Genomic DNA, 24,891 nt, shown 5'->3' on the forward strand with positions numbered 1-24,891 from the left:
TATCAGTATTTTTGATTTATGATTACAAAAAAAGATGGATGGATAATGCCATGAAGGGTGTTGGTCATGCACTGTACGTCATGTTTCCTCTGTGCCAGTCACGCGTAATCTTGCGCTCATTGTTAGTTGGACACAGATTTGCACACACCGTTGAGGAATAAATGTTCAGGCAACCAACGTTTTCTCTTAAAACCACACAACATTTCTGCTAATACCACCTTGCATGTCAGCATAAGTTGTCGATATCTTGGATGGACAGTCAGCATCACTTATTCCAGCTGTCGGGCGCGCGTTTGATTTATTCCATCAGCTCCTGGGACCCTTCTGGTACAGCATCCGATCGCGTCGCACAGCTAAAGCCTTTCGCAAATGGTATGGTTTTCAGCTTAGTTTTGGGGTTGTTGGAATCGCAAATATCCTTTCCGATATGAAAATGACATTCGGTTTCGTGGTCGTCAGCGGGGGTTTAACTGGTGTTCTTAGTTTCAGCTGTTTAGCGCTCGCCATTGGAACTGAATACTGGTACATCATTGAAGACAAGCGCGCGAACCACACTGACCCGGCGCGCAGTAACTCTGGACTTTGGGGAGTTACAGAAGGTATGGCGCTCATTTTCATTATCATGACTTTACCCATGAGAAGCTTTGAACGAACTCTGATCGTAGTCCGATTATATGTTTTTTAATAGATGCATTGGTAATATCTAGTTCACATTTCATTTGACCAATGAATTTCCAGGACTTTTTCTGTCTTAACTGAACAAGTAGGCATAAAATTATTTCATAGAGACTGCACCCTGGTGATGTGCTTTGTGTTTTTGACTAGATGTCCAAAGTCATACAGAAGACAATGGATATTCAGAATCAGAAAGGCAGATGGAAAGTGAGTGTTATCCTTTTCATAAACACAATGACCATAACTCTCTCTAAACACTGCTTATTGTACTGCAATCCATGTTCCATAATGAAATATCTGGCTATAGGCTATCTGTATCACTCAGCCATTTCTGTGTTTACTTCATTCAGTCATGCATAAGGTGATTGCCATCTTACTGCCCCTGAGTCTGGTGATGCTGGTGTTTGGAGGTATCTGCGGTCTCGTCAGTTCCCTAGCCAGAAGCCGGACACTCCTGATCGGATCTGCTTCATATTTCCTCCTGTGCAGTAAGTCTGACCCACTCAATGCTCAGTTAACAAACATATGGGTAAATGACGTGACAGGTCATTTTTTGACCAAAAGCCTTAATAATAATAAAAAAACAAAGATATGACATCCAAAGTATGTAAGGTAGTACTTAGATCTCTTTTATTGAATCCAAAAGGTTTTGATTATATTTTCCTACATATAAAGGTATTTTAAAGATTTCGAAGTGTCAAAAGGTCAATACAGCCATTTCATTTGTGATTAAAACATCTTAAAATGTAATAAATGTGTATATTTTTTATTCTGGTATGATTTTATAACATCATATATCATAGTGCAAAATTGAATTAAAATTATGTGTAGAAGTCGTTGCTTTTGTATGAGAAAGAATGTCTGGAAAAATGAGTTTCATTGATGTCATTTGGAGTAACCAATATAAAGGAACCATTTTGGATCAAGTCATGCAGTCAGTATCATGTGACAGGATGTGATATCATTCAGACACCTGTAAAGGACCAAATGGTCGTGAAGCAAAGTAACTAACTCTCTTTTAACTATTTGAAAAATTCATGTTTTCACTTGCTCGTATGCATGTCCTGAAACATCAGGTCATTCGGTGCAACCGCTATAAAACATGGAAAATGTTATAATATTTAAAAAAACATGTATTAAATATAAAATGTTTGATTGTCCTTTTGCTAGCTAGCTAGATATCAGTCTGTTAGCATTGTTTGAAAATATCGTCATTCGTAATCGCCAAAAGTGTCATTCGGTAAAACCAAAATTTTGGTTAAACCGAATGACTTTTTTGGTGACAAATTTTGTCCATCCTGTAAAAAATGACAAAAGCAGTGTTAATTGATTATAAAAACCACATAATCTCATTGATAACTCATTCATATCACTTCCATCTCTAATTAGTAATCATAGGATTCATTCATGCTTTTTAAATGCCAGATTAGGGTTATGGACCTCGTGAAGTAGCCTTGCCCTGGCCACCCCATGTATAAAACTCTTGTTCCACCATTGCATGGTTTTAAAGTTAGGGTTAGAACTAAGATATGCTGTTGTTGTAAAATTAGCCAGTGTTGGGGAAAGTAACTTTTAAAAGTAATGCATTACAATATTGCTTTACTCCCTAAAAAAGTAACTAATTAAATTACTTAGTTAAATTTTTTGAAAAGTAATGCATTACTTTTGTTTTACTTTTTCTCACCTGGGCTCGGCTTGCTTGTTTGTTTTTTAATAACATCAACAAAAAAATTATATTTTTGGCAAATGTTAAGGCCTTTTCACACCAAACGTGAAATGAATAAGCCTCCAGCAAATCTTTCAGCTGTGCTGCCATTCTGGATTAAAGAACAATAGGATACAGGAGAAAACAGTTCATCACTCGTATTTCTAAATCTAATCTTAAATCATTTTTACTTAATAGTGAATTAGATCATTGAAGGTCAACAGCAAAGACATTGGTTAATAAAGTGAGATTAAATACATAAAGTATATTTGTGTCATTTAGTTAATTATTACAGGTAAACGTACAATTCTGAGATTGCATTTCACTATTTTTATTCATTTTGAGGAATACTGAATGTTTTCGTGCAAATGAGATGAATAAATGCATGTTCACATTTAATCTAGAACTATAATAACCATCATGTTTACACACGGCGCACAAACTCCACTGAACTTTATTTCTCTCAACATGGAGACAGGAGAGCTGCTAGTCAATAAATGTCAAAAATTAACTTGTGTTGCTTATTTGAAAAAGTAACCTGATTATGTAACTCAAGTTACTTGTAATGAGTTACCATCAACACTGAAGTTAGCTATAGTAGCAGGACAGTTTTGAGTGTTATTGTTTGTCTGGAGATGGTGCGCTGCTGGCAACTAACAACCAACTCTTATTTTTTGCGAAGCATTATTTCCTTCACTTCAGCTATGATAAATAGGCATCCACTCTTTCATGCATTTTGGGGGCGGAGCAATGAATGGAGGGTGTGTTTGTTTGGGTTGATTCAAATATTAAGTGTTTCTCAGAAATTGCTTACTGCACATTTCACTTAAAAAATGACAGTTTAAGTCAACTCAGCCGTTCAAAGTTTTGTGAGTTTATCAGTAACCATTTGTGTTAAACAGTTCTTGTGCATTAGTTTTGTGAATAAATGTTCTATATTTGGTGTTATATCACTCATAAAAGTACAGTAGGACTGCAGTGTTTGTGGAATGTGCTTTACTGAGCAGGAAAAAAGAGCGCAAATAGCTCTACTAGTTGTAAATTACTAGTCACATTACACTAAAAACTTAATTGTAATTTAAAAATATTTAATTAATTAAAATATGTATTTTTTCCTTCATTCATTAAAAAGCATCATATCATCATCATTAGGCACATGGCAGTTATAAATCATTACAATTCAGGTTTAGCCTGGCGGAAAGAACGTGTCATTTTTCATTAAACAATATACAATATATCATAATATTTATATATATATATGCATACATGCAGTTATAATAGTCATTAGAATTCAAGTCTTATCATAGCTGGAAAAACCTGAAAGCTAAAGAAAGAAAACATTGATTTTTAAAAAAATATATTTTTGGACCGTACACTTTTCAATTAGTTTAACTAAATCAAGTATATTTAGGTTTATAACAAATCTCTTTGGGTTAACGCAGACAACATAATTAACATTCATGAGCCCAACAACAGCCTGCTAGTCATTAGTGCGACACGTCATGCATTGACAACATGCCATATACCTGCAAGAAAAAGTGAGCATAAAGAGAAGTCTTTGACTGTTGTTAATTTTGTTGGATAGAAAATACATTTTACAAGTAAAATTAAACTTGTGTCTGAAGACTGATGGGGTGCAACACAGATAAAAAAAAAAAGTTCAAGTTCAAGCATTTGGCTGTGCAGTTCACTGAATGACATTCAAAAACTGGAAGGCTGAAGGCATTATTCACCTAGAGTAATTGTTATGTCAGAGTCTTATGGGACTGAAGTTATTGCGTTTCATCGTTTTCCTCTCATGTAATTGATAGGATAATACAGAACGTCCCCCCAGCTGTGATTGAAATGGACAATCTTAAGGTGAAAGGGAAAGGTGAAACCAAAAAAGATCTGGGTAGATTTATGTGTAGCATAATACAGCCTCCAGTTATTCTGACCAGTCATCAGTCTCTCATTTAAACGTGATGATATTGCTTTTGTTCTTCAGACAGTAAACACATGTATAAGAAGAAGAAAATAAAATGGAATAATAATCCATGCTGAGTGCAACCAGATCTCATTTCCTGAGACCCCTGCAAGAAATCCCAAAGCAACTTAAGAATTTTGCTTTGATCTTCGTACATGCACACATAGACATTGTTGAGACATAGCTGGCTTACTCTTTACCCCGACACCAAACAGCTTTTCACAGTCTGCATCTGAGAGTGTCCTCTCACTATGTAGCCTGAAGGCATATGACTTGAATAAAGGTTTCCTTAAAGGAGCCAGCCAATGATTCCTAGCATTTACCACCATGGTAATAAAGAGCGCATGGCAAGTGTTTAACACGGTGAAGCTTGGAATGTAAATGAGAGGGTCAAATTTTAGCATCGTCTTTATTTTTCGGCATGTCCTCTATTTATTTTTTTGGATTGGTTATCATGGACAGGAACGTAGTGAAAATGCGGATGCGATTTTGAAGGAATATTTTTACATCAGAGAATTTCACATGTACCGCATTGTTAATGGCCTTCCGCTCATAAAATGATGCTTTTAAGAAAATCAGTGCATCCATTCGTCAGGCTGTGACTTGTGACAAACACAGTGCTATATAAAAATAATCAGTAGTTTCTGGAGAGTACAGACTGTTTGTTCTAAATGAACCGGCAAATGTAAGATCAAAAACAAGTCAGTGTGTTCCTGTCTAGACTCTCAGCCGTACTAATTAGAAACTCTCTGTTTATTGGCTCTTAATTTTATGTGCATATTATGGCTGATGTGGAAATCCATTCTCATTTTGTCAGTGTTTAATTAGATGTGATTTTTGCTGCTGTGTATCCACATCAGCACATTCTGTTTTAATGAAGATTTGGTAATAATGGCTCACGTCTTGGAATCATCAGGCGCACCAGGGTGCCACAGGAAACTAGTTTGACTTCCTCCCTATTTACATCACTGATGCTTCTCTTAATTCTGAGAGAGTGGATGCCGTAGACTAGTCGTGTGTTTATGGCTCTGTCTTTACAGTCAGAGCAGTGTTTAGGGAGACGATCTCTGAGAATGTGTTTGTATTCAGTTCTGGTTCAGTCGATCAAAGAAAAAGACAAATAGGTTTTGGCGGCTTAAAATATGAGTTTATTAAACTAAATTACAGTGCAAATATTATGAAAGCTTTAGCAATAAAATATTAGTGGGAATGAGATCATTGGATCCAGATCATTTAGCACTGGTGCAAAATATGCCATTTAAAACTGAAGCAAAAGCTTGTTAAAGATCTGAATCAGTACAGCACAAAATATTTTGCAACTAGGGCTGCACGATTTATCCCGATTCAATCGCACGATATTTGGCAAAGGCCGCTGTGACGAGCAGGGCGGGCGAGAGCCGTGAGGGAACGGCGCGAGGCCGGTGACGCGAGTGATAATGAGCGTCACCTGCGAGGCGTGCCGGCCTCGAGTCTCTCACGGAGGAGCTCCGGAGGCATAAAAGGAGGAGCGACATCAGTGAAGGACGAGAGAGGACCAGGCCTGGACTTTATTTTATGTTTTATTATGTTTGTGTGGCCGGCAGACGTCCGCGAGGGTCTGCCGGCATTACTTTCGTTTTGTTCTTTGTTTATTTTACATTAAAGTTTTGTTGAACGTTCGCCGGTTCCCGCCTCCTTCTTCCCATATCTACTAACCTTGTTACATTGGTGCCGAAACCCGGGAGGAAGGAGGGACATGCTGTCGGAGAGCCCTCGCTGCTGAGGGGGATCGCGGTGCTGCGGAGTTCGGGCAGCGCGGAAGTGAAGACCGCGAAAGGCTGCCCGAGGCGGTGGTGCTGGAGCCTTGTGAAAGGTGGGACGGAGACCCGGATGCCGTGCTCCTGGGACGAGGTGGGGTGGCTGCCGTCCTGGACCTGGAGGGAGCGGAGGAGTCGCCGCCGTCTGCCGTGGGCCGGAGCCTGCTGCCGTCCGCCATGAAGGGGAGGAGCAGGGGACGGGGGACTCGCTGCCGGCTGCCCTCAGTCGGAGGAGCCATCGCCGGCCGCCAGGAGGCGGTCGAGGATCGGGCCGTCCACCGAGCGTCCAGTGCCACCGCATGGCACCGCGAAGAAGAGCCTCTTGGCAGGCTGAGGACCGAGCGGCAGTGTGTCTGGGAGCCGGACCCAGCATTTTTTTTTCTTTCTTTTTCCTCTCTCCCCTCTCTCGTCCTGTCGCTCCCCTTGCTTCCGTCTCCTTTCTCTCGTCTCGTCTGTCCTTACCCCCAGGTGCTGCGGCCGCCGAGACAGGCCCCGGGGGGGAGTAAAGCGCAGTCTCGGAGGTACCCCCCGGCCTGCGAGGGGCGTTGGGGGTATGTGACGAGCAGGGCGGGCGAGAGCCGTGAGGGAACGGCGCGAGGCCGGTGACGCGAGTGATAATGAGCGTCACCTGCGAGGCGTGCCGGCCTCGAGTCTCTCACGGAGGAGCTCCGGAGGCATAAAAGGAGGAGCGACATCAGTGAAGGACGAGAGAGGACCAGGCCTGGACTTTATTTTATGTTTTATTATGTTTGTGTGGCCGGCAGACGTCCGCGAGGGTCTGCCGGCATTACTTTCGTTTTGTTCTTTGTTTATTTTACATTAAAGTTTTGTTGAACGTTCGCCGGTTCCCGCCTCCTTCTTCCCATATCTACTAACCTTGTTACAGCCGCGATTATTTCATGCGTGGCTTGTCAGAGCTGTACGGCTCTGTGATCAGTAGTAAATGCTTCTCCATCTGAAAGCCAGAGGGCGCTCTTGTGCAGAAACTCCAAATATGCCCTGCCGCAGAAGAAGATAACACGAGTCATATCGCTGTAGCTGAATAAACAGATTTAAACGCTTTGATTAAACATGACTAATAAACACACGACTGCCTTATTCTGTGTAAGAAGCCACATCATCTCACAGAAGGATGCTCAACTGTCGCTATGAAGTGAGTTTGGAGTAAAAACATGTTATTAAATGTTGTCTTTTGTTGGACAAGATGTTAATAAATGCTTCTCATGTCTGGAAATATGTTTGATGCTTTTTCAAATGTACATTATAAGCGACTCAAACTCGCAGTACTTTCAGATGGATTAGCATTTGGCTATAGTTCATTGATAAACTGCGAAAAAATAAATAAATAAATAATCGCAGCATTCGCGATTTCATAACTGCACTAAGAATCGCGTTTAAGCGAAAATCGTGTTTAAGTTCAATGTTATTTTTTAAATTGTGCGATAAATCGTACGGCCCTATTTGCAACTTATGTCACACTTCAGTGTCATTGAATTAGATATAAAATATCAAAAGTGGCATCTTCAAACAATGACAAATATTTTCTCAGAAATATATAGTTCAGTCATGAAACTCAAAGCCGACCGCTTTGGCCAATCGTTCTGTTTGTTCTATCTACGTAACCTATTTATTCATGTCCCGAACCAGATCAACTCTGTGCAACATGCAATGGGAATTTTACTAGCCCTCCACCTTCCCCAGCACCACCTGCCTAGATCTGCTAGGGGGTCTCCCTACTTTTCTTGCAGCAGCTCGAATTCTACTCACCATATTCATGTGCATTTTTCAGTAGTATCCTTCACTCATGCAGGAGCAGCAGGATAGCAGATCTACACCGAACGAGACAGCTCCGCACCACCACAGCTAGAAGCTGTCTACACTGGATGCGACAAAGTGACTGTTGCAAATCCATTTGTCCTTCCTATGAGAAGTATCGTGAGTGCTAGGGCTTTGTCATAAATAGATTGAGGCATCAGTTAACTGTCCTGTAATTGTCGTGTCGCATTGAATTGCGCTGCATCCAGTTTAGTCAGCATCACTGATTATAAAGGGTTCTATTGTCTTTTAAACTACACTTTTTTGGAGAGATTTTCTTAAAGGATTAGTTCACTTTCAAGTCAAAATTACCCAAAGCTTTACAAGCCATTCTAGGTGTATATGACTTTCTTCTTTCTGATGAACACAATCGGAGATGTATTAATAAGTATCCTGACGCATCTGAGCTTTATAATGGCAGTGAGGGGGATCAATGAGTATGAGCTGAAGAAAGTGCTTCCATCCACATCCATCCATCATAAACATACTCCACATGACTCTGGGGGGTTAATGAAGGCCTCTCGAATACGGAAGGTGGTCTGGCAGAAGCTAGATATTTTACTTCATAACTTGTTAAATATGGATAGTTTTTTACACAAACGCATCGCTTCAGAAGGCCTTGATTAACCCCACTGGAGCTGTTTGGAGTATGTTTATAATGGATGGATGTGGATGGAAACACTTTCTTCAGCTCATTATCAATGCTCATTATAAATCTCAGATGCGTCAGGATATTTATTAATATATCTCAGGTTGTGTTCATCAGAAAGAAGAAAGTCATATACACCTAGGAGAAACTTTGTGTTCCTCCTCAAAACTTTGCGCTCTTTGCGAGCGAATCCAAAGTTTCTCGGGGAAATGCAAAACATTTTCAGGAGAACATTTTCCTCCTGTCTCATATTATTTCTTCCACCACCATGTCCCTAGGGGCGTGTGCTATTTATTTATTTTCCAAAAAAAGAAAGATAGTACAATCTCGCTTTACAAGCAAAACATTTTACAAAAAGTTGTTAAAGGTACAAAATACCAACACATCAGAGACTTTAAATGCTGCCTGGATTAGGCTTTATTATTTATGACTGAATTTATGGCATTGATAAAACCACCACAGCCCACACACAACAAATGTTCTGTCAGCTGCTTGTCATTGATTAAAAGAAATTGCCAAGAAGCATAATAATAACAGCGACTGGATTTTAACGTCCTGTTAGATCTGCTGAATCAAGACTGATTGTTGTTGAATCAAATTCATTTTTAGCCCACAGATAAATGTTAACTGTCTTAAAATCCATCTACAAAGCAAAGAGTGTCTTGTAACCTCTGATAGAACAACAAGATGTTGTCTAAATGATGCTTAATTGGTTTTGTTTGTGTGGGTGCATTCATGCGTGCTTGTGCATGTGTTTTCTCAGGTCTCCTCACTCTCTCTGGGGTGAGCTTGTACATTGGGTACTCTCAGAAGGCTCTGGAAGAGACTGAAAGGCGGATGGGCCGCGAGCAAATGGCTCAAGTTTACACATCATACGGCTGGTCTATGGGCATGGCTTGGATCTCCTTTCTTCTGGAGGTGATCACTGGCCTTCTTCTACTGCTGGCTGCCAGGCTGGTGCTTTTAACTCAGTATGAAGAGTCTGTCGCTCCCATATAGAGCAGGTTTGTTGAACCATACATGTCCATTTCAGGCAAGGTAGACTGTATTTGTCTCCTCTCGGTCTTGTATTGTTAGCAAAAATGCAGAACCTACACATGTACATTACCGGTCTAAATTTTAGACACACCTATTTATTTCTATTATGACTGTTTTCCACATTTTAAAAGTCATTAAAACCATAAAATAACACAAATGGAAGTAAACTCAAATGTCAAAAGAAAACAATTGTGGTGAAGATATTCATAAATAAGCATTTCAAGAATTTCATACACTTAAGGTCATGAGAAACATTCAGTTGGACAACCAAATTGCCCTTGCAAAATGGTGCAAACTGTTATGTAAATTTTGTTCAGTTAATATTTCTGTTAGTGGTCATTTCTTTACTTTACTGTCATTTTATTGTATATAAACTAATTCAAAGACCAACTGATTATGTCTGGCTCATTTTCATATCTTTTGTAGATAATTGCTACTGTAATTGCTAGTAAATTTCAAGTGTTTGTGTCTCTCTTTTATGCTGGGCTCCTGTTTTCCAGTATTCGTATTTGCTGCTTTTCTCTTCCTGTTATTGTCCTTGATTTCACATTATGAATGGAGCATGTAAAAGGAAGCTTGACATTGCTGTATGTAATTTACAGCACTCCATTGTTCATTAAATATGTGTAATGTATGAAAAGGTCTTTCTGAAAGAAATTCAGTTGAATTCTGCTATTTGATTTGCTTTATAACTTCTTTGATGTTTTAAATTCAGGCTTCTGCATCTGATCTGTAATTTATTTGCATGGTTCAGACTGTTCCTTTTAGAAACAATGTGCTGAGATGGATCATATCTAATCAAAGTTATTTCTCTCACATTTCTATCAATTAAACCAGAAGCTCATTTAATTTGCAATGCCAATATAGAGACATCCCACAATCCCTGAGACTTTGATTGTCTTGTGAACGATGGTGTTCTTGTAAATACTGTTCTCGTAAACAATGTTTTGCTTTTAATACAATTTTCTTATTTATATTTGTTTCTTGAGTGTTTTGCACTTTAACTTGATTAATAACTGCTGTTGTTTGTCAAATAGTTGTTATAGTTGTCTTAAAGAGCTAGTGCTTTATGAAAATCTCTGTTGACTATTATTCTGATTTTGAACATTATGCTTTTAGATATTTGTCAAGATTAAATCTTAACTGAATTGTCTGTAGATAATGGTTGTTTGCATGTTGTTAATTCTGGAAATGACCTTTCTGACCTTTTTACAAAAATGTATAAAGTTTGATGTAAATTTGTCCATCAGAAGACTGGGAAAACATTTGACTTTGAGACAAATAATAATTGTAATATATCAGGGAACACTGTAAAATTTAATTCTTAGTATATGCCCTGATTTTGATTACACATAGAAACAGCTTTAAACAAATCAACAACAGAAGAACATGTGACTCACGGTCATGACTCAAATAAATTAAGGTGCTGTTGGCACACTTGGCTGAATTTATGAATCATAAAGATTGTAATGTATTAAGAGCGCAGCAGTGGGTTTAATTTTTTTTTTGTCTATGCAGGATAACTAACCATAGATGTCAGGGGTCTACTTTAACACTCTCAGAGGGAGACAAGCTCTTGCAGAGGCAAGAAATCAGAATCATTCAAGTTCATTTTCAGGTGTGGAAAGAAAATTGAACAAGTATATATTGGTCTTGGTGCTTCTTTCCAAGCTGAAACTGATTATTGTTCATTTGCATTATTATTATTTGAGTAAATGACAGAGATTTCACTTGAAGACCAGGCTGGTCTGAAAGCAGTACTGCATCCAAAACAAATGTAAATGTTTTTTGTTGAATTATTCACAACCTATAAATTGTTTTGTTACCATGCCTATTTTTGACATCTCTTAGATGAATACATTGAGTTCAGTAATAGCACTCAAGCCCTCACTGAATAATTTTGAATTCCTGTTGGAGCCAATCTGTTTTTGTGGCCTCCTCCATAAGTAGCTGATTAGTCCACCCCATCAATCGTACACGGCCCCATCAGAGCCCTAGCAGACCACACAAGGCTGAAATTAATGTTCCATTGGTGTAGCCTCGTGGCTCACTCCATAAAGGCAGTATTTTTCCATCATGAGATATTTCTCTCATATATGCACTCTATTGTACAGGGTATTTATGCAACCACATGCAGCACACTTGGTCCAACTCAGTTTGGTCCAATTAAATTGAGTTGGTCCAACAGAGTTTGCGCCAATAAAGAGAAATCACATTTATTTTCTAAAACCAAAATAAAACTGAATGCATCAAAATTGCAATAAATCAATGTTGACCGCCTCTTCAACGTCTACAGTTAAAAGCTGCTCAAAAAGAGAATAAGTAAATCATTATCCTTCAAAAAGGTCTCTTCAATATAACAGCTAAATAATATAATCTAAAGTGAAAGTAAATAGTCAAAGCCTACTTGCACTGGATGGTGCTGGTTTTGGCCACATCTCTTATATGAAACACCTTTGATTCAGCAACTTGCTAATGCACTCACATTCACGTAAAGGAGCTTCGTTGACAAGTCTGAATGAGTAATAAGGGCAAAATGCACAAGATATAGTACTTTCAATGCCCTTTTGTAGTAGAAAAACTACTGCAGAAAAAGTTAGGTACCATGCAAAATGTAGACAATTGCATTACTCATCACAAATGTATTGGAGTAAAAAGTACATATACATAGTCAAAAATGTAGTCAACTGAAAAGTAAAAGTTGCTAATATTATTGATAACACAACTACAAAGTAGCCAAATAGACACTTAAGTATGCTAACTAATTACATTTACTCAAACACTTTACGCCACTGCTTTTGTCACACATCATTACTGTATTCTCAGGTCTTTCCCACAGAGGTGGATGACTATAAGAATTTGGCCTGTGTAACACTTTATATTGAGAGCCCAGTGGAACAGGAAGTCATGACTTAAGTGTTCCTGATCACTAAACCAATGTATATGAATCAATGGGAATTCACATCAGTTCGATTTTTACTCATTAAAATTTGTAGGGGTGCCAATAATTTCAGCACACATATTTTGGAGAAAACAAAATTTATTCCACATTTATATTTTGCGTGAATTAACTTCAATGAAAGGTTAGTTTTTTTGAGAATATTTTGAATTAAAGACTATGAAATTTTCAGTCAGTTTTGCTCATATTTACCAAGCGTGCCAATATTTGTGGAGCCCACTGTACTTCAATGATGTATAAATACCTGAGAGTTTAATACAGATTTTTTTTACAATATTGTACTGAGAATAAAAGAACAAGAATGTCAATTGTCATTAAAATAAAGTCAAAAAAGCAACAACAACAAAAAAAACTTAATGGGTCTTAATCTTCATTATCTTTAAGCAAAATGTATCTTTTTATTCCTTTTAATTTTAAAATGACATACCAGGTAGAGATTTTCTTGACAGGTTCTCATTGTTTACAATGTATCAAAGGTGCTAAAGAGGATCTTTTCGTCAACTGAGAAACCAAAGACTGTTAGTGAGTTTTTGAAATGAGGGAATGCGTAAGAACAACCCCCCTCCTTCACAGCTCATTTCGAGGGAACGCCTCCCAAAACTTGTGCACGAGTATTAGAACACGAGTGTTTACCACCAGCATTCGCTGTGTCGTGTTAGTGGATTCATTATGTCGGACTCACCGCAGGTAACTCATAATCTGCAGTTGTTATTCCTGTCTCCTGACAAAAACATTGCATGCGGCGCCTGTGGAGTGTGGAAAGTTACTGGAGCGCGCAGCAGCGCACGTCTCTCTCAAGAAACGTCATGGCAGTGATTGACAAGCCAGAGGGCCAATCCGCGCACGTCTCTCACAAGGAACGTCACGGCAGTGATTGACAAGCCAGAGGGCCAATCGTTTATGCGATGATCGCGTTAACGATTGGCTGATGTTTTTAAGGCCCTACCTCGTGCACAGATGATGTATATTAATATTATTCCTTTCAGTGCACCTAATAAATAGTCTTTTATCAGTTAGTAAAGACAGTTTCAAGTAATATTGCAAAAATGTATAAAACAAAACATCCTCTTTAGCACCTTTAACTGTAAACATCTAGTACTATTGGACTGTAAAGATGCAGCAAATGAGCGACAGAATAAATGATATGCTCAAAACCAGTTTAGGGATACAACATTAAAAAAAATGTAGATCCAGTCATTTCATTCCTCCTGCATGCTGTAGTAATAAAGTTAACTGTGTTATCAGCCATGACTAGATAGTGGCCCTGAGCCCATCGTGATATCCACTGCAGTAAATCGCTGCTTTGTCATTATGACGATCCGTCTCTACACTGAATGCGTCTCATCCTTATGGGGAACTCTTATATAACACAATGATAAAAACAATAAAAACTGGCTATAATGTATCTTTTTTTAAAGTCCTTAAACTGTATCTGGTGCTCAAAGTATGCAGTTAAACAAGATTCAAATGTCAATCACAATAGTTTATTGTGAGAAACCATTAAATGTGTGTGTGTGTGTGTATACACACACTAAGTGGGCGTACTATACCTCTCACTGCTGAATTAAGTGGGTGAATGTTGGCTGTCAACCAGGAGTGCCAGTTTTTAAATGGTCCCTGAGACAAAAAGACAGGTGTAAAGACACCCGTGATTAGCTGTTCTCATGCTGCCCTGACAGACTTGAGCTTGTGCTGTTGGGCCACAAACTGAGCCTTCTGTATAGCCAGCTGAGTGTCTTCCTCGCTGATGTCCAGATGCCACACAGCCCTAACTGTGCCCCCTATATGGGGGAACATCAGAACCTGGACCCCCTGTCCCAGAGCCTTCACCTCCTCTTCATCTACAGCTGCCATCCGCTCGCAGAACTCCGCTGGGCTCATCTGGTCGTCCCGCAGGCAGATCCTCAAAATGTTGGTTTCCACAGTGCTCAGATCCACCTGGTACAGAGGAGGGTCACACTGTAACAGCGCTACAAGAGACAAGGTGAGAGACATTACATTAGACTCTTGAAAACAGATGGATATTTACACAAAAGGAGACATTTAAAATGATAATAACATTTTAAATAGGCACTGAATGGGGACTACAATTTTTAAGCTTCAAAAAAAGGACAAAACTGCACCAGCTCCATATGACTCATGCACTATATTCCAAGACTTCTGGAGTCATACAATTACTTAACAAACCATCATTTAAGTCATTATTGACTGACATAACCTTAATCTAGTTAACTGCTGCATTCACTGAGTCAGTGAGTTGAACTCAAGGACCAAATCTGTCTGATTTGTCAACAGAATCATTAAAACAATACTTTTTGCACTTTGGAACTTGACACCGCCCCTCTGAAATGACTACTGAAAAGAGTATAAAAAATACACCTTTTGTCTACCCTGGAAGAAATAACTTTAATGGGTTTCTAAGAACATGAGAGTGACTAATGACTTCTATATTTGAGTGAACTATTCCATTTAATTTTTATTTATTTATTCTATTATCTTCAGTTCTGACTTTGTTACGCTTTTAGTTTCTGATTTTTTCAGCCATACAGATTTAATATGCATTATTGCCAAATGAGAATGAACATAATTACATGACAAAACGGTGGTACTAATTAACTCATTTCAGCTACTGCGAATATGAGTATTTTATATGCCTAATATATTCTTTTCTGTAATAATTATGGTCTAAAATGTTTAATGAAAGCTATTCACGCACAGGCTAACTATTGTAGTAATGCATCATATCTACAGACTACAGTGCTTGTGTGGCGTCATGCTGAGAGTTCAGAAAAACCCATGAGGTTCTGTCACCTTGAGCAAAACGTCTGGCGTTCCTGTGGTCCTCCTCCAGTCTGCCAATCATGTCTGACAGGGCAATCTTACCAGCTGCTGCTAAGACACCCACTTGGCGCATTCCTCCGCCAAGTGCTTTGCGGGCACGTACTGCTCTCTGTATGAAATCTTTTGACCCACCTAGCATGGTGCCCACAGGTGCCCCTAGTCCCTGCCAAAGAGCAAATCTGATCAAATGAGCCTTTTTGTTTCTGCATTGTGTGAGATTTCCAGATCTTTGCATGAAATTTAATAGACAGGGATAGAGAAAAAAAAAAGAGACTCTGCAAAAGAAAACATATGCACTGCAGTGCAATGCAGTTCAGATATAATTATTGTACTGAACAGATACAAGTTTACTTAGTATCCACCTTAATGCATTTAATATTCTGAGGGTCATTCACACATAACATTTTGTGTTAAAGTGTTTTTAAGGGCCTGAACATGCTCGAAAAGTCATGAAACTTTGCACACGCTTCAGGGGCCTCATTTATAAAGCTTGCGTACACACAGATTTGATCTTAGAGTGTGTGTACGCTTAAATCCACGCCAGCGCTCATATTTATACAAACGGTCTTTGACGTGGAAAAGTGCTTAGCTCCACGTCAGGGTCTAGCCAGACGTACATACTTTTCCTGGTCAGATTACTGCAGGTTTTTGGAAATCTAACTATTCTTGCAGCTCGCCAAGGATTTGGATGATGACTGGTGATCTTTTATATGTAATTGTATTGTAATTAGGTGTCTTTTGTGTTTAAAATGCAGAGAACCGAAACCATTCAGCTGTGCGCAAGTTCAATATCATTTGCGATTTATAGATTTCACATCTGAAAGAGGCGTACGCTCGTTTTCTGTGTGTACGTTCATTCTATGAATCACACGTACGCACATCTGAGAAATGATCGTAAGATCAAATTTAGGACAGTTTCTGCGCAACATTTTATAAATGAGGCCCTAGAAGTGGTGAAAATCTACTTGTAATATGTGGGTTTCAGAATTGGCAAAATGTCTCCCCATAGTCCTGGCAAATTATTTTGTCTGAGATTGATACCAGTTATCTAAAAAGACATGGATAAATAAACAAACACATCTACAAAGATGTGAAGACATCTACATGCCAATATTCAGTTAGTCGTAGCGCCACCTTCAGGTAACAGGAAATTACATGCTTTACACTGTAATTCACTCCCTCAAACACATTTAAATATACCATGAAGTACTAAACATGCTAGAAACATGTTAAATCATGCAACACTTGGCTACATGCTAATGTATGCGATTAACACCACAAACCGGAAGTAGCAGTAACTCAGGCACACAATGTCCGATCTGCTTCAAACTTCACCTTTGATAATAGTCCTGGTCTGAAGACATCTACATGGCAATATTTAATTGTGGTCAAAGCGCACATCAAAATGACTTTGCCATACAATGCATGTCGCCCACTATTCACTGTTTTCCTAAGGCCACTGGGTGGCAGTGGCCCCGGGTGCAAGGGCCCTTTCAATACTTCTTGCAGATACCATTATTCCCATTACCATAAACGATACCATTATCATCTCTGTGTAAACTACATAAAAGTGAATTTGTGAAAACGATGACGTCATGCACATTGCATGTTCAGTCTATAGGCGCATAGTGATTTTTTACAAAGTTACATCGCCAACTACTGGTCTGGCATGCACAATGCAGCGTTTCTGTGATCCGTGAAAGGGGATTGTTTTAACAACGTTGTAGTCTATATGCAAAAAATGCAAAGGAAAACCTTTTCTGTTTTTAGTACATTGTTGATGTGTAAACGTACCCTTATAAGTATTTATATACTATAATACTATTTATTAGTATTTTAAATTGGCTTTTACTTTTTGTTTTCAGTTTTCATCTTCTGTTTCTTGAATTTTTTTTATGTGCTTTTGACTTTTATTATTTTTTTGTAATGTCTTTTTAGCTTTCATTTATTTTTATTTTAGTTTTAACAATTTTAGTACTAGAACTTATTTCAGTCATTTAAAAAAAAACTTTCTTAAGTTTAGGTTTTTCATCTAATATTTTATTTTAGCTTGATTTCGATTAGCAAAACCTATTTTAATAGTTTTAGTTAATAATAACAACACAGGCCTGAAATCCACTTATAATATTAGTAAAGTTGTTTTCACACCATACAAGTGCTGGTCATATAATTAGAATATCGTGAAAAAGTTTAATTTTTTATTGTAAATTATTTTTATAAATGAAACTTTCATTTATACTAGATTCCCTACATGTAAAGTAAAACATTTCAAAAGTTTTTTTTTTTTTTTTTTTTTTATTTGTTGATTAGAGCGTACAGCTAATGAAAGTCCAAAATCCAGTAACTCAAAGTATTAGAATATTTACATTTGAGTTTCATTAAATGACCATCCCAACAATATAAATTCCGGGTATCTCTTGTTCTTTGAAACCACACTAATGGGGAAGACTGCTGACTTGGCAATGGTCCAGGAGACAATCATTGACACCCTCCACAAAGAGAGTTAGTCACAGATGGTCATTACCGATTATCGTGGCTGTTTACAGAGTGATGTATCAAAGCATATTAAATGCAAAGTTGACTAGAAGGAAGAAATTGGGTAGGCAAAGGTGCAAAAGCAACAGGGATGACCACAAGCTTGAGAATACTGTCAAGTAAAGCCAATTCAAACACTTGGGAGAGCTTCACAATGAGTCAAATGAAGCCGGAGTCAGAGCATCAAGAGTCACCACACTTAGACATCTTCAGGAAAAGGACTACCAAGCCACTTCTGAAACAGAAACAACGTCGGAAGCATCTTACTTGGGCTAAGGAGAAAAAGAACTGGACAGTGAACAGTGGTCGAAAGTCCTCTTTTCAGATAAAAGTAAAATTTGCATTTCATGTTGAAATCATGGTCCCAGAGTCTGAAGGAAGACTGGAGAGGCACAGAATCCAAGCTGCTTGAAGTCTAGTGGGAAGTTTCTGAAGTTAGTAATGATTTGGGGGGCCATGACATCTGCTGGTGTTGGTCCATTGTGTTTTATCAAGTGCGAAGTCAATGCAGCCATCTTCCAGGAGATTTTGGAGCACTTTATGCTTCCATCTGCTGACAAGCTTTATGGAGATGCTGATTTCCTTTTCCAGTAGGACTTTAGCACCTGCCCACAGTGCAAAAACCACTTCCAAGTGGTTTGCTGACCATGATATTACTGTGTTTTATTGGCCAGCCAACATGCCTGACCCCTGGATCTATGGGATATTTTCAAGAGAAAGATGTGAAACAGTCGATCCAACAATATACAGATGATCTGAAGGATCAATAGTGCCTCAGCAGTGCTACAGGCTGATCACTTCCATGCCACACTTCACTGATGCTGTAATTTGTGCTAGGAGCAAGTCATTTGCTGTAATATGTGCTGCCGACCAAGTGTTGAGTGTACAAATGAACATACTTTAAAGAACTTGAACTTTTCTGTTTTGAAAATCCATTTTTTGATTGATGTTAGGAAATATTCTAATATTTTGAGATACTGGATTTTGGACTTTCATGAGCTGTACGCTCTAATCATCAAAATTAAAAAAAAAAAAACCTTTTGAAATGTTTTACTTTACATGTAGGGAATCTAGAATATATGAAAGTTTCATTTTTAAAAATAATTTACAATAAAAAAAAATGAACTTTTTCATGATATTCTAATTTTATGACCAGCACCTGTATACAGAGGTAATGAGAGGAAATAATTTTGCTGGTCATGTAATCTCAGCATGTCGGCTCCTATAAGGTGACATGCTCCATGCAAAATAAAACCCATCTGGTGTGAAAACCCCTAACATGTCTTATATTCATATTCGCATGTATGAATAAAGTATGATGTATACTGCACAACATGCAAACCATTCAACCCTAACCATAATTTATCCCTAAAATCAGAGGGAAATGATAGGTGAATAAGAATGGTGTAGAAGCCCCTATCCCTTGTTGTAAGCATCAACATTAACTAAAAAACTATCCCTCAAATCTGTTTGGTTGATTGGAATGTTGTTTCATGAACATGTTCTACTTGTTGAAATCACGTTAACAATTAAAATATATGAGCATACAGGCACACATTTATAAAGGACACCTAGATGGTTGCTTTTTCCTCAAACATCTGTAGTCAGGACAAGCAGAAGTGATTTGATATTCATATCTGTGATCTTTGTCTATAAGCCCCAATTACATATAATGTCTTTCAGCAAGAGGGAAAAAGGAAAAATCAGCGACAGAGAGTAGCCTGTTTCTAGCTAGATGCAAACAAGGTCTGTAATTAAAATGCAAATACGCTTGTTGACATCTACTCCAAGGATTTTGTTGAGAGTTGAGAGTGATTAGGTTTTACTTCAGGGTCTCTTAAATCGACTTTGTGTATGTGATGATCTGAGTTTGTGATGTTGAGTTCATTCTGGGGGAGTAATGAGGGAGGACATTTCAAATCCTAGATGATACGATATGATTACAGGTGTGTTTTCAGAGGAAAGTACCATTGACACTTTTACGATATGAATAAAAATAAGGCTTGATTATCTGGACGTGAGACACCTTCAGGGTGCAGGTTATAAACCATACGAGCACTGACTTTAACAAGGTCATTTTCAATGCCTCTCACTTGGTGGAAAACTCTACAGATGGTCTCTCACTGCCTGGAGATGTTTTGTTCAAAATGATTGAAATAACTTTCCCAGAAAAGTACTTCCAGGAGCATGAAAAATACTGCTGGTTTATAATAAGTACATTTTTCCTATTATGAAAATCTCACTACTATGTTCTAGGTGAATTGGTTGCTGGACTTGCTATACAATTCCAATTTCCAAATTATGTTTTCCTCTTTCCTCTTTATTGGCCTACCGGTAGCTACAATAAAACAACCTACACTGTGCTGAAATACAGACTAGCTATTCCAGAAAATGATCAAAACAAATATACACGCACTACCCTTCAAAAGTTTGGGGTTGGTAAGATGTTTTTATGTTTTTGAAAGTGTTTTAAAAAATAAAATAAAAACAGTAATATTACAGTTTATTGACAGAATGAATGAGGACAGATGCAGGGAATAAACAACCAGAGTGAGGGAAGAGTGGATGTGTCCAAACAGTTAAGTTGCTCCACACACACCTTGATTATTATGGAAGAGGATTAGGGCCAAGCAATAATAAAAAAATAAAACCATCTCGAGATTAAAGTTGTTAAATTTCGAGAAAAAAGTCGAAATAAAACGTTGAGAATAAAGTCATAAATCACGAGAAAAAACTTGTTAAATTTCAAGAAAAAAGTCAAGATAAAATGTTGAGAATAAAGTAATTAAATTGAGAAAAAAATTCTCATTAAATTATGAGAAAAAAGTCGTTAAATTACGAGAACAAATTTGTTAAATTAGGAATTTGTTCTCATAATTTAACTATTTTTTTCTCGTAATTTAATGACTTTATTCTCAACATTTTATCTTGACTTTTTTTCTCGAAATTTAAGGACTTTTTTCTCATAATTTAACGAATTTGTTCTCATAATCTAATGACTTTTTTCTCATAATTTAATGAGTTTATTCTCAACATTTTATTTCGACTTTTTCTCGAAATTTGACAACTTTAATCTCGAGATGGCTTTATATTTTTATTATTGCTTTGCCCTAATCCTCTTTAGTAGATTATTGCTGAAACAGATGATTAGTGTATCTTATCTTTGTAGTAGCAGAACACAGATGAATGGAGAACAGGAAGATCCAGTTTTGAAGATGTAGGTAAGTAGATGCAGGTAAGTAGCAATTTGCAAGACAGGCAATCCAAATGTAGACAAAGAAACTGTCCGAATTTGCAAGAATGAGGCCAGACAAGGCTTTTGTTAGTGCATGCAGGTGATTACCAGGGAGGATTGTGGGAAATGTGGTGCACAGAGGAAACAGGCTTGGTGACTGGTTATACTGACAGTAATATTAATAGTAATATTACTATAATAACAACAGTTTTCTATTTTAATATATTTATAAATGTAATTTATTCCTGTGTTAGCAAAGCTGAATTTTCAGCATCATTACTCCAGTCTTCAGTGTCACATGATCCTCCAGAAATCATTTTAATATGCTGATTTGGTGCTTAAGAAATACTTATTATTATTATCAATGTTGAGAACAGTTGTGCTTAATATTTTTGCTGAAATCATAATTTTTTTCAGAATCCTTTGATAATTACAAACTTCGAAAGAACAGATTTTTTTTTTTTTAAATATACAGTCCACAGAAATTAAATGCATTTTAAATTAAAAGATCCTTTTAAATAATGAATAAAATATTTATATTATTTAAAGTTATTATTTAATGGTGCCCTAGAATTAAAAATTGAATTTATCTTGGCATAGTTGAATAACAAGAGTTCAGTACCTGGAAATGACAGTGAGTCTCAAACTCCATTGTTTCCTCCTTCTTATATAAATCTCATTTGTTTAAAAGACCTCTGAAGAACAGGCGAATCTCAGCATAACACCGACTGTTACGTAACAGTCGCGATCATTAATATGTACGCCCCCAATATTTGCATATGCCAGCTCATGTTCAAGGCATTAGACAAGGGCAGGACATCTGGATCTGTGCACAGCTGAATCATCAGACTAGGTAAGCAAGCAAGAATAGCGAAAAATGGCAGATGGAGCAATAATAACTGACATGATCCATGATATCATGATATTTTTAGTGATATTTGTGAACTGTCTTTCTAAATGTTTCGTTAGTATGTTGCTAATGTACTGTTAAATGTGGTTAAAGTTACCATCGTTTATTACTGTATTCACGGAGACATGAGTCGTCGCTATTTTCATTTTTAAACACTTGCAGTCTGTATAATTCATAAACACAACTTCATTCTTTATAAATCTCTCCAACAGTGTGTAATGTTAGCTTTAGCCCTTTAGCTACTATCAAACTCATTCAGAATCAAATGTAAACATCCAAATAAATACTATACTCACAGGAATCGATGCATGCATGCAGTATGCATGACGAACTGTGGGAACTTTGTAAATGCACTGTATTATAGTTGACAGCTCAGGGGGGCAGGGAGCACGCGATTTAAAGGGGCCGCAACATGAATCAGTGCATAGTTAATGATGCCCCAAAATAGGCAGTTAAAAAAAATAATTAAAACACCTTAGACACCTTAGACTTATATTACATCTTGCAAAAAAACGTTTGATGGCACCTTTAAAGTAATATATTTTAAAGTCCCTGTAAAGTCATTATAAAGTATGTGTTCTGAGTTTGTCACACCACAGAAAAATGTGTTATTAACCACCCAGCCAAATTTGAAGGATTAAAAAAATCTGCAAGTAAATGAAATAAGTTATCAAAATCTCGAAAAAATAGGCAGCGCTCTCTGCTCTCAAACGCTGGGGGCGTGTCCGCTGTCGGCGCTGAAACCACACCCACTCGCGAGAGCTGCCGTCTCAACTTACTTGTCTAATGAGTCAAACATACTGGTGCATATAAACAAAAGAACCACTTTAGAGGGTTGCACTTTTTAGTGGAGTTACTGTGGGCTACCTACTAATTATAACATAAGCACACACGACAACTTACACTCATTGGGCACGTACTGCCGTACTGTTGTCGAGTCGACAAATGACGGTGCCGCGAGACGGGAGGATGAAGGCCGGGACGGGAGAAACTCTGTCCGGCCCCATATATCATCGGTTATCGTCGGGACGGTAAGAAGGCCGAGGCGGGAGGGGGGGCCGAGGTCTGTTCAGTCACATTCACCAAAAACAGCGGATTATCTGTGAATCCCAGCTGTCTGATGAAAGTTTGTAAAATTAAGAGAACGATAAAGTGTAGAACGATCACTTTAGAATCCTTAATATCATCGTTTTAGGAAATTTAAATAAGGAGCCCGAGCATATTGTACATTATAACAACCATGTAATATGCATTTGCGTGATGAAAGCATTACTAGCTAAATGTGTAAAGGGCTGTATGACTGTAATGACAGTTATATAGTGTTAGGGGCGGGGCTATGCTCGGGGGGGCGATGTGCGTCATTAGACCCCCGTTTTAGCTCCGCCCAAAAAATCCTGAGCAGAGACTTGGTGAAAAACTGTTTAACGCTCTAACTTCACAATTAAGCATTACACAATTCACAGACTTTGTAATGTTTTTCAGCAATACATTTGTAACATTTATAGAGTGTTTAGAAAGAATTCTCAGAATTGACTTTACAGGGACTTTAACGAAAAAATTGTACTAAATCAACTTATTGAATTAACATCCCTCCTATTAATATTTGATCTTCACATTATACTTATATTGAAGGATTAGTTACTTTATAACTTGTTAAAGGTGCCTATTTTGGGGCATAATCAGAAATGAGCCGATTCAGGGTGTGTGGCCCTTAAAATCTGGTTCTCCACGCCCCAAGAGCTCGCGCTTGCCTTAAACAACATAAAAAACGTTCACACAGCTAATATAACCCTCAAAATGGATCTTTACAAAGTGTTCGTCATGCAGCATATCTAATCGCTTAAGTACAGTGTTTATTTTGATGTTTACATTGATTCTGAATGAATTTGAGGCTGTGCTCCGTGGCTAACGGCTAATGCTACACTGTTGGAGAGATTTATAAAGAATGAAGTTGTGTTTATGAATTATACAGACTGTAAGTGTTTAAAAATGAAAATAGCGACGGCTCTTGTCTCTGTGAATACAGTAAGAAACGATGGTAACTTTAACCACATTTAACAGTACATTAGCAACATGCTAACGAAACATTTAGAAAGACAATTTACAAATATCACTAAAAATATCATGGATCATGTCAGTTATTATCGCTCCATCTGCCATTTTTTGCTATTGTCCTTGCTTGCTTACCTAGTCTGATGATTCAGCTCTGCACAGATCCAGACATTCTGCCTTTGTCTAATGCCTTTTATAATGTTGGGAACATGGGCTGGCATATGCAAATATTGTCGGTGTTATGTTGAGATTCGCCTGTTCTTCGGAGGTCTTTTAAACAAATGAGATTTATATAAGAAGGAGGAAACAATGGAGTTAGAAGGTCTTTATTTACCCCCTGGAGCCTTGTGGAGTACATTTTTTATGGATGGATGGATGCACTTTCTTGAACTTCAAACTGGTTGGTCCCATTCACTGCCATTATAAAGCTTGGATGCATCAGGATATTTATTAATATAACACAGAAAGAAGAAAGTCATGTACACCTTGGATGGCTTGAGGGTGAGTAAAGCTTGGGATAATGTTAATTTTAAAGTGAACTAATCCTTTAAGTACACTGCCATATGTAGCAGAAGCAAAGTCCCTTTAAGACAAGTCATTTCACTCGACGGCCATCTTTGAAACGCCTCTCGGGCATCCTGGGCATCATGCAGCTCCTATCTCTTTGAATGGGGAAACATCAGATTCTTCAAAACTGTTCGTCAACCTTACGATT

The 24,891-nt window shown here is 37.8% G+C and overlaps 2 protein-coding genes across 4 annotated transcripts in view; one reads left to right on the forward strand and one right to left on the reverse strand.

Annotated features, from left to right (window-relative positions):
- The first annotated feature begins 413 nt into the window (after positions 1-413).
- tmem235b (transmembrane protein 235b) lies at positions 414-9,719 on the forward strand. The gene is made up of 4 exons (XM_067369829.1): positions 414-599; positions 826-882; positions 1,026-1,163; positions 9,370-9,719. Exons 1-4 carry the CDS (start codon positions 428-430, stop codon positions 9,603-9,605), a joined length of 603 nt encoding a protein of 200 aa, XP_067225930.1. The 5' UTR covers positions 414-427; the 3' UTR covers positions 9,606-9,719.
- A 2,579-nt stretch (positions 9,720-12,298) lies between these two features.
- tha1 (threonine aldolase 1) overlaps positions 12,299-24,891 on the reverse strand; it is a 30,287-nt gene continuing 17,694 nt past the window's right edge. Inside the window, exons 7-8 of one of the 3 annotated variants that reach the window (XM_067369821.1) lie at positions 15,415-15,607; positions 12,300-14,573 (exon numbers count right to left, since the gene is read on the reverse strand). In XM_067369821.1, coding sequence (XP_067225922.1) covers positions 14,266-14,573; positions 15,415-15,607 — 501 coding nt within the window. In that variant the 3' untranslated portion in view covers positions 12,300-14,265. Of the gene's footprint in view, positions 14,574-15,414; positions 15,608-24,891 lie in introns of all 3 variants that reach the window. The other 2 variants (XM_067369820.1, XM_067369822.1) reach the window with 2 other exon arrangements.

Source organism: Chanodichthys erythropterus, chromosome 19, assembly GCF_024489055.1.
Source record: "Chanodichthys erythropterus isolate Z2021 chromosome 19, ASM2448905v1, whole genome shotgun sequence".
Taxonomy (NCBI): Eukaryota; Metazoa; Chordata; class Actinopteri; order Cypriniformes; family Xenocyprididae; genus Chanodichthys; species Chanodichthys erythropterus.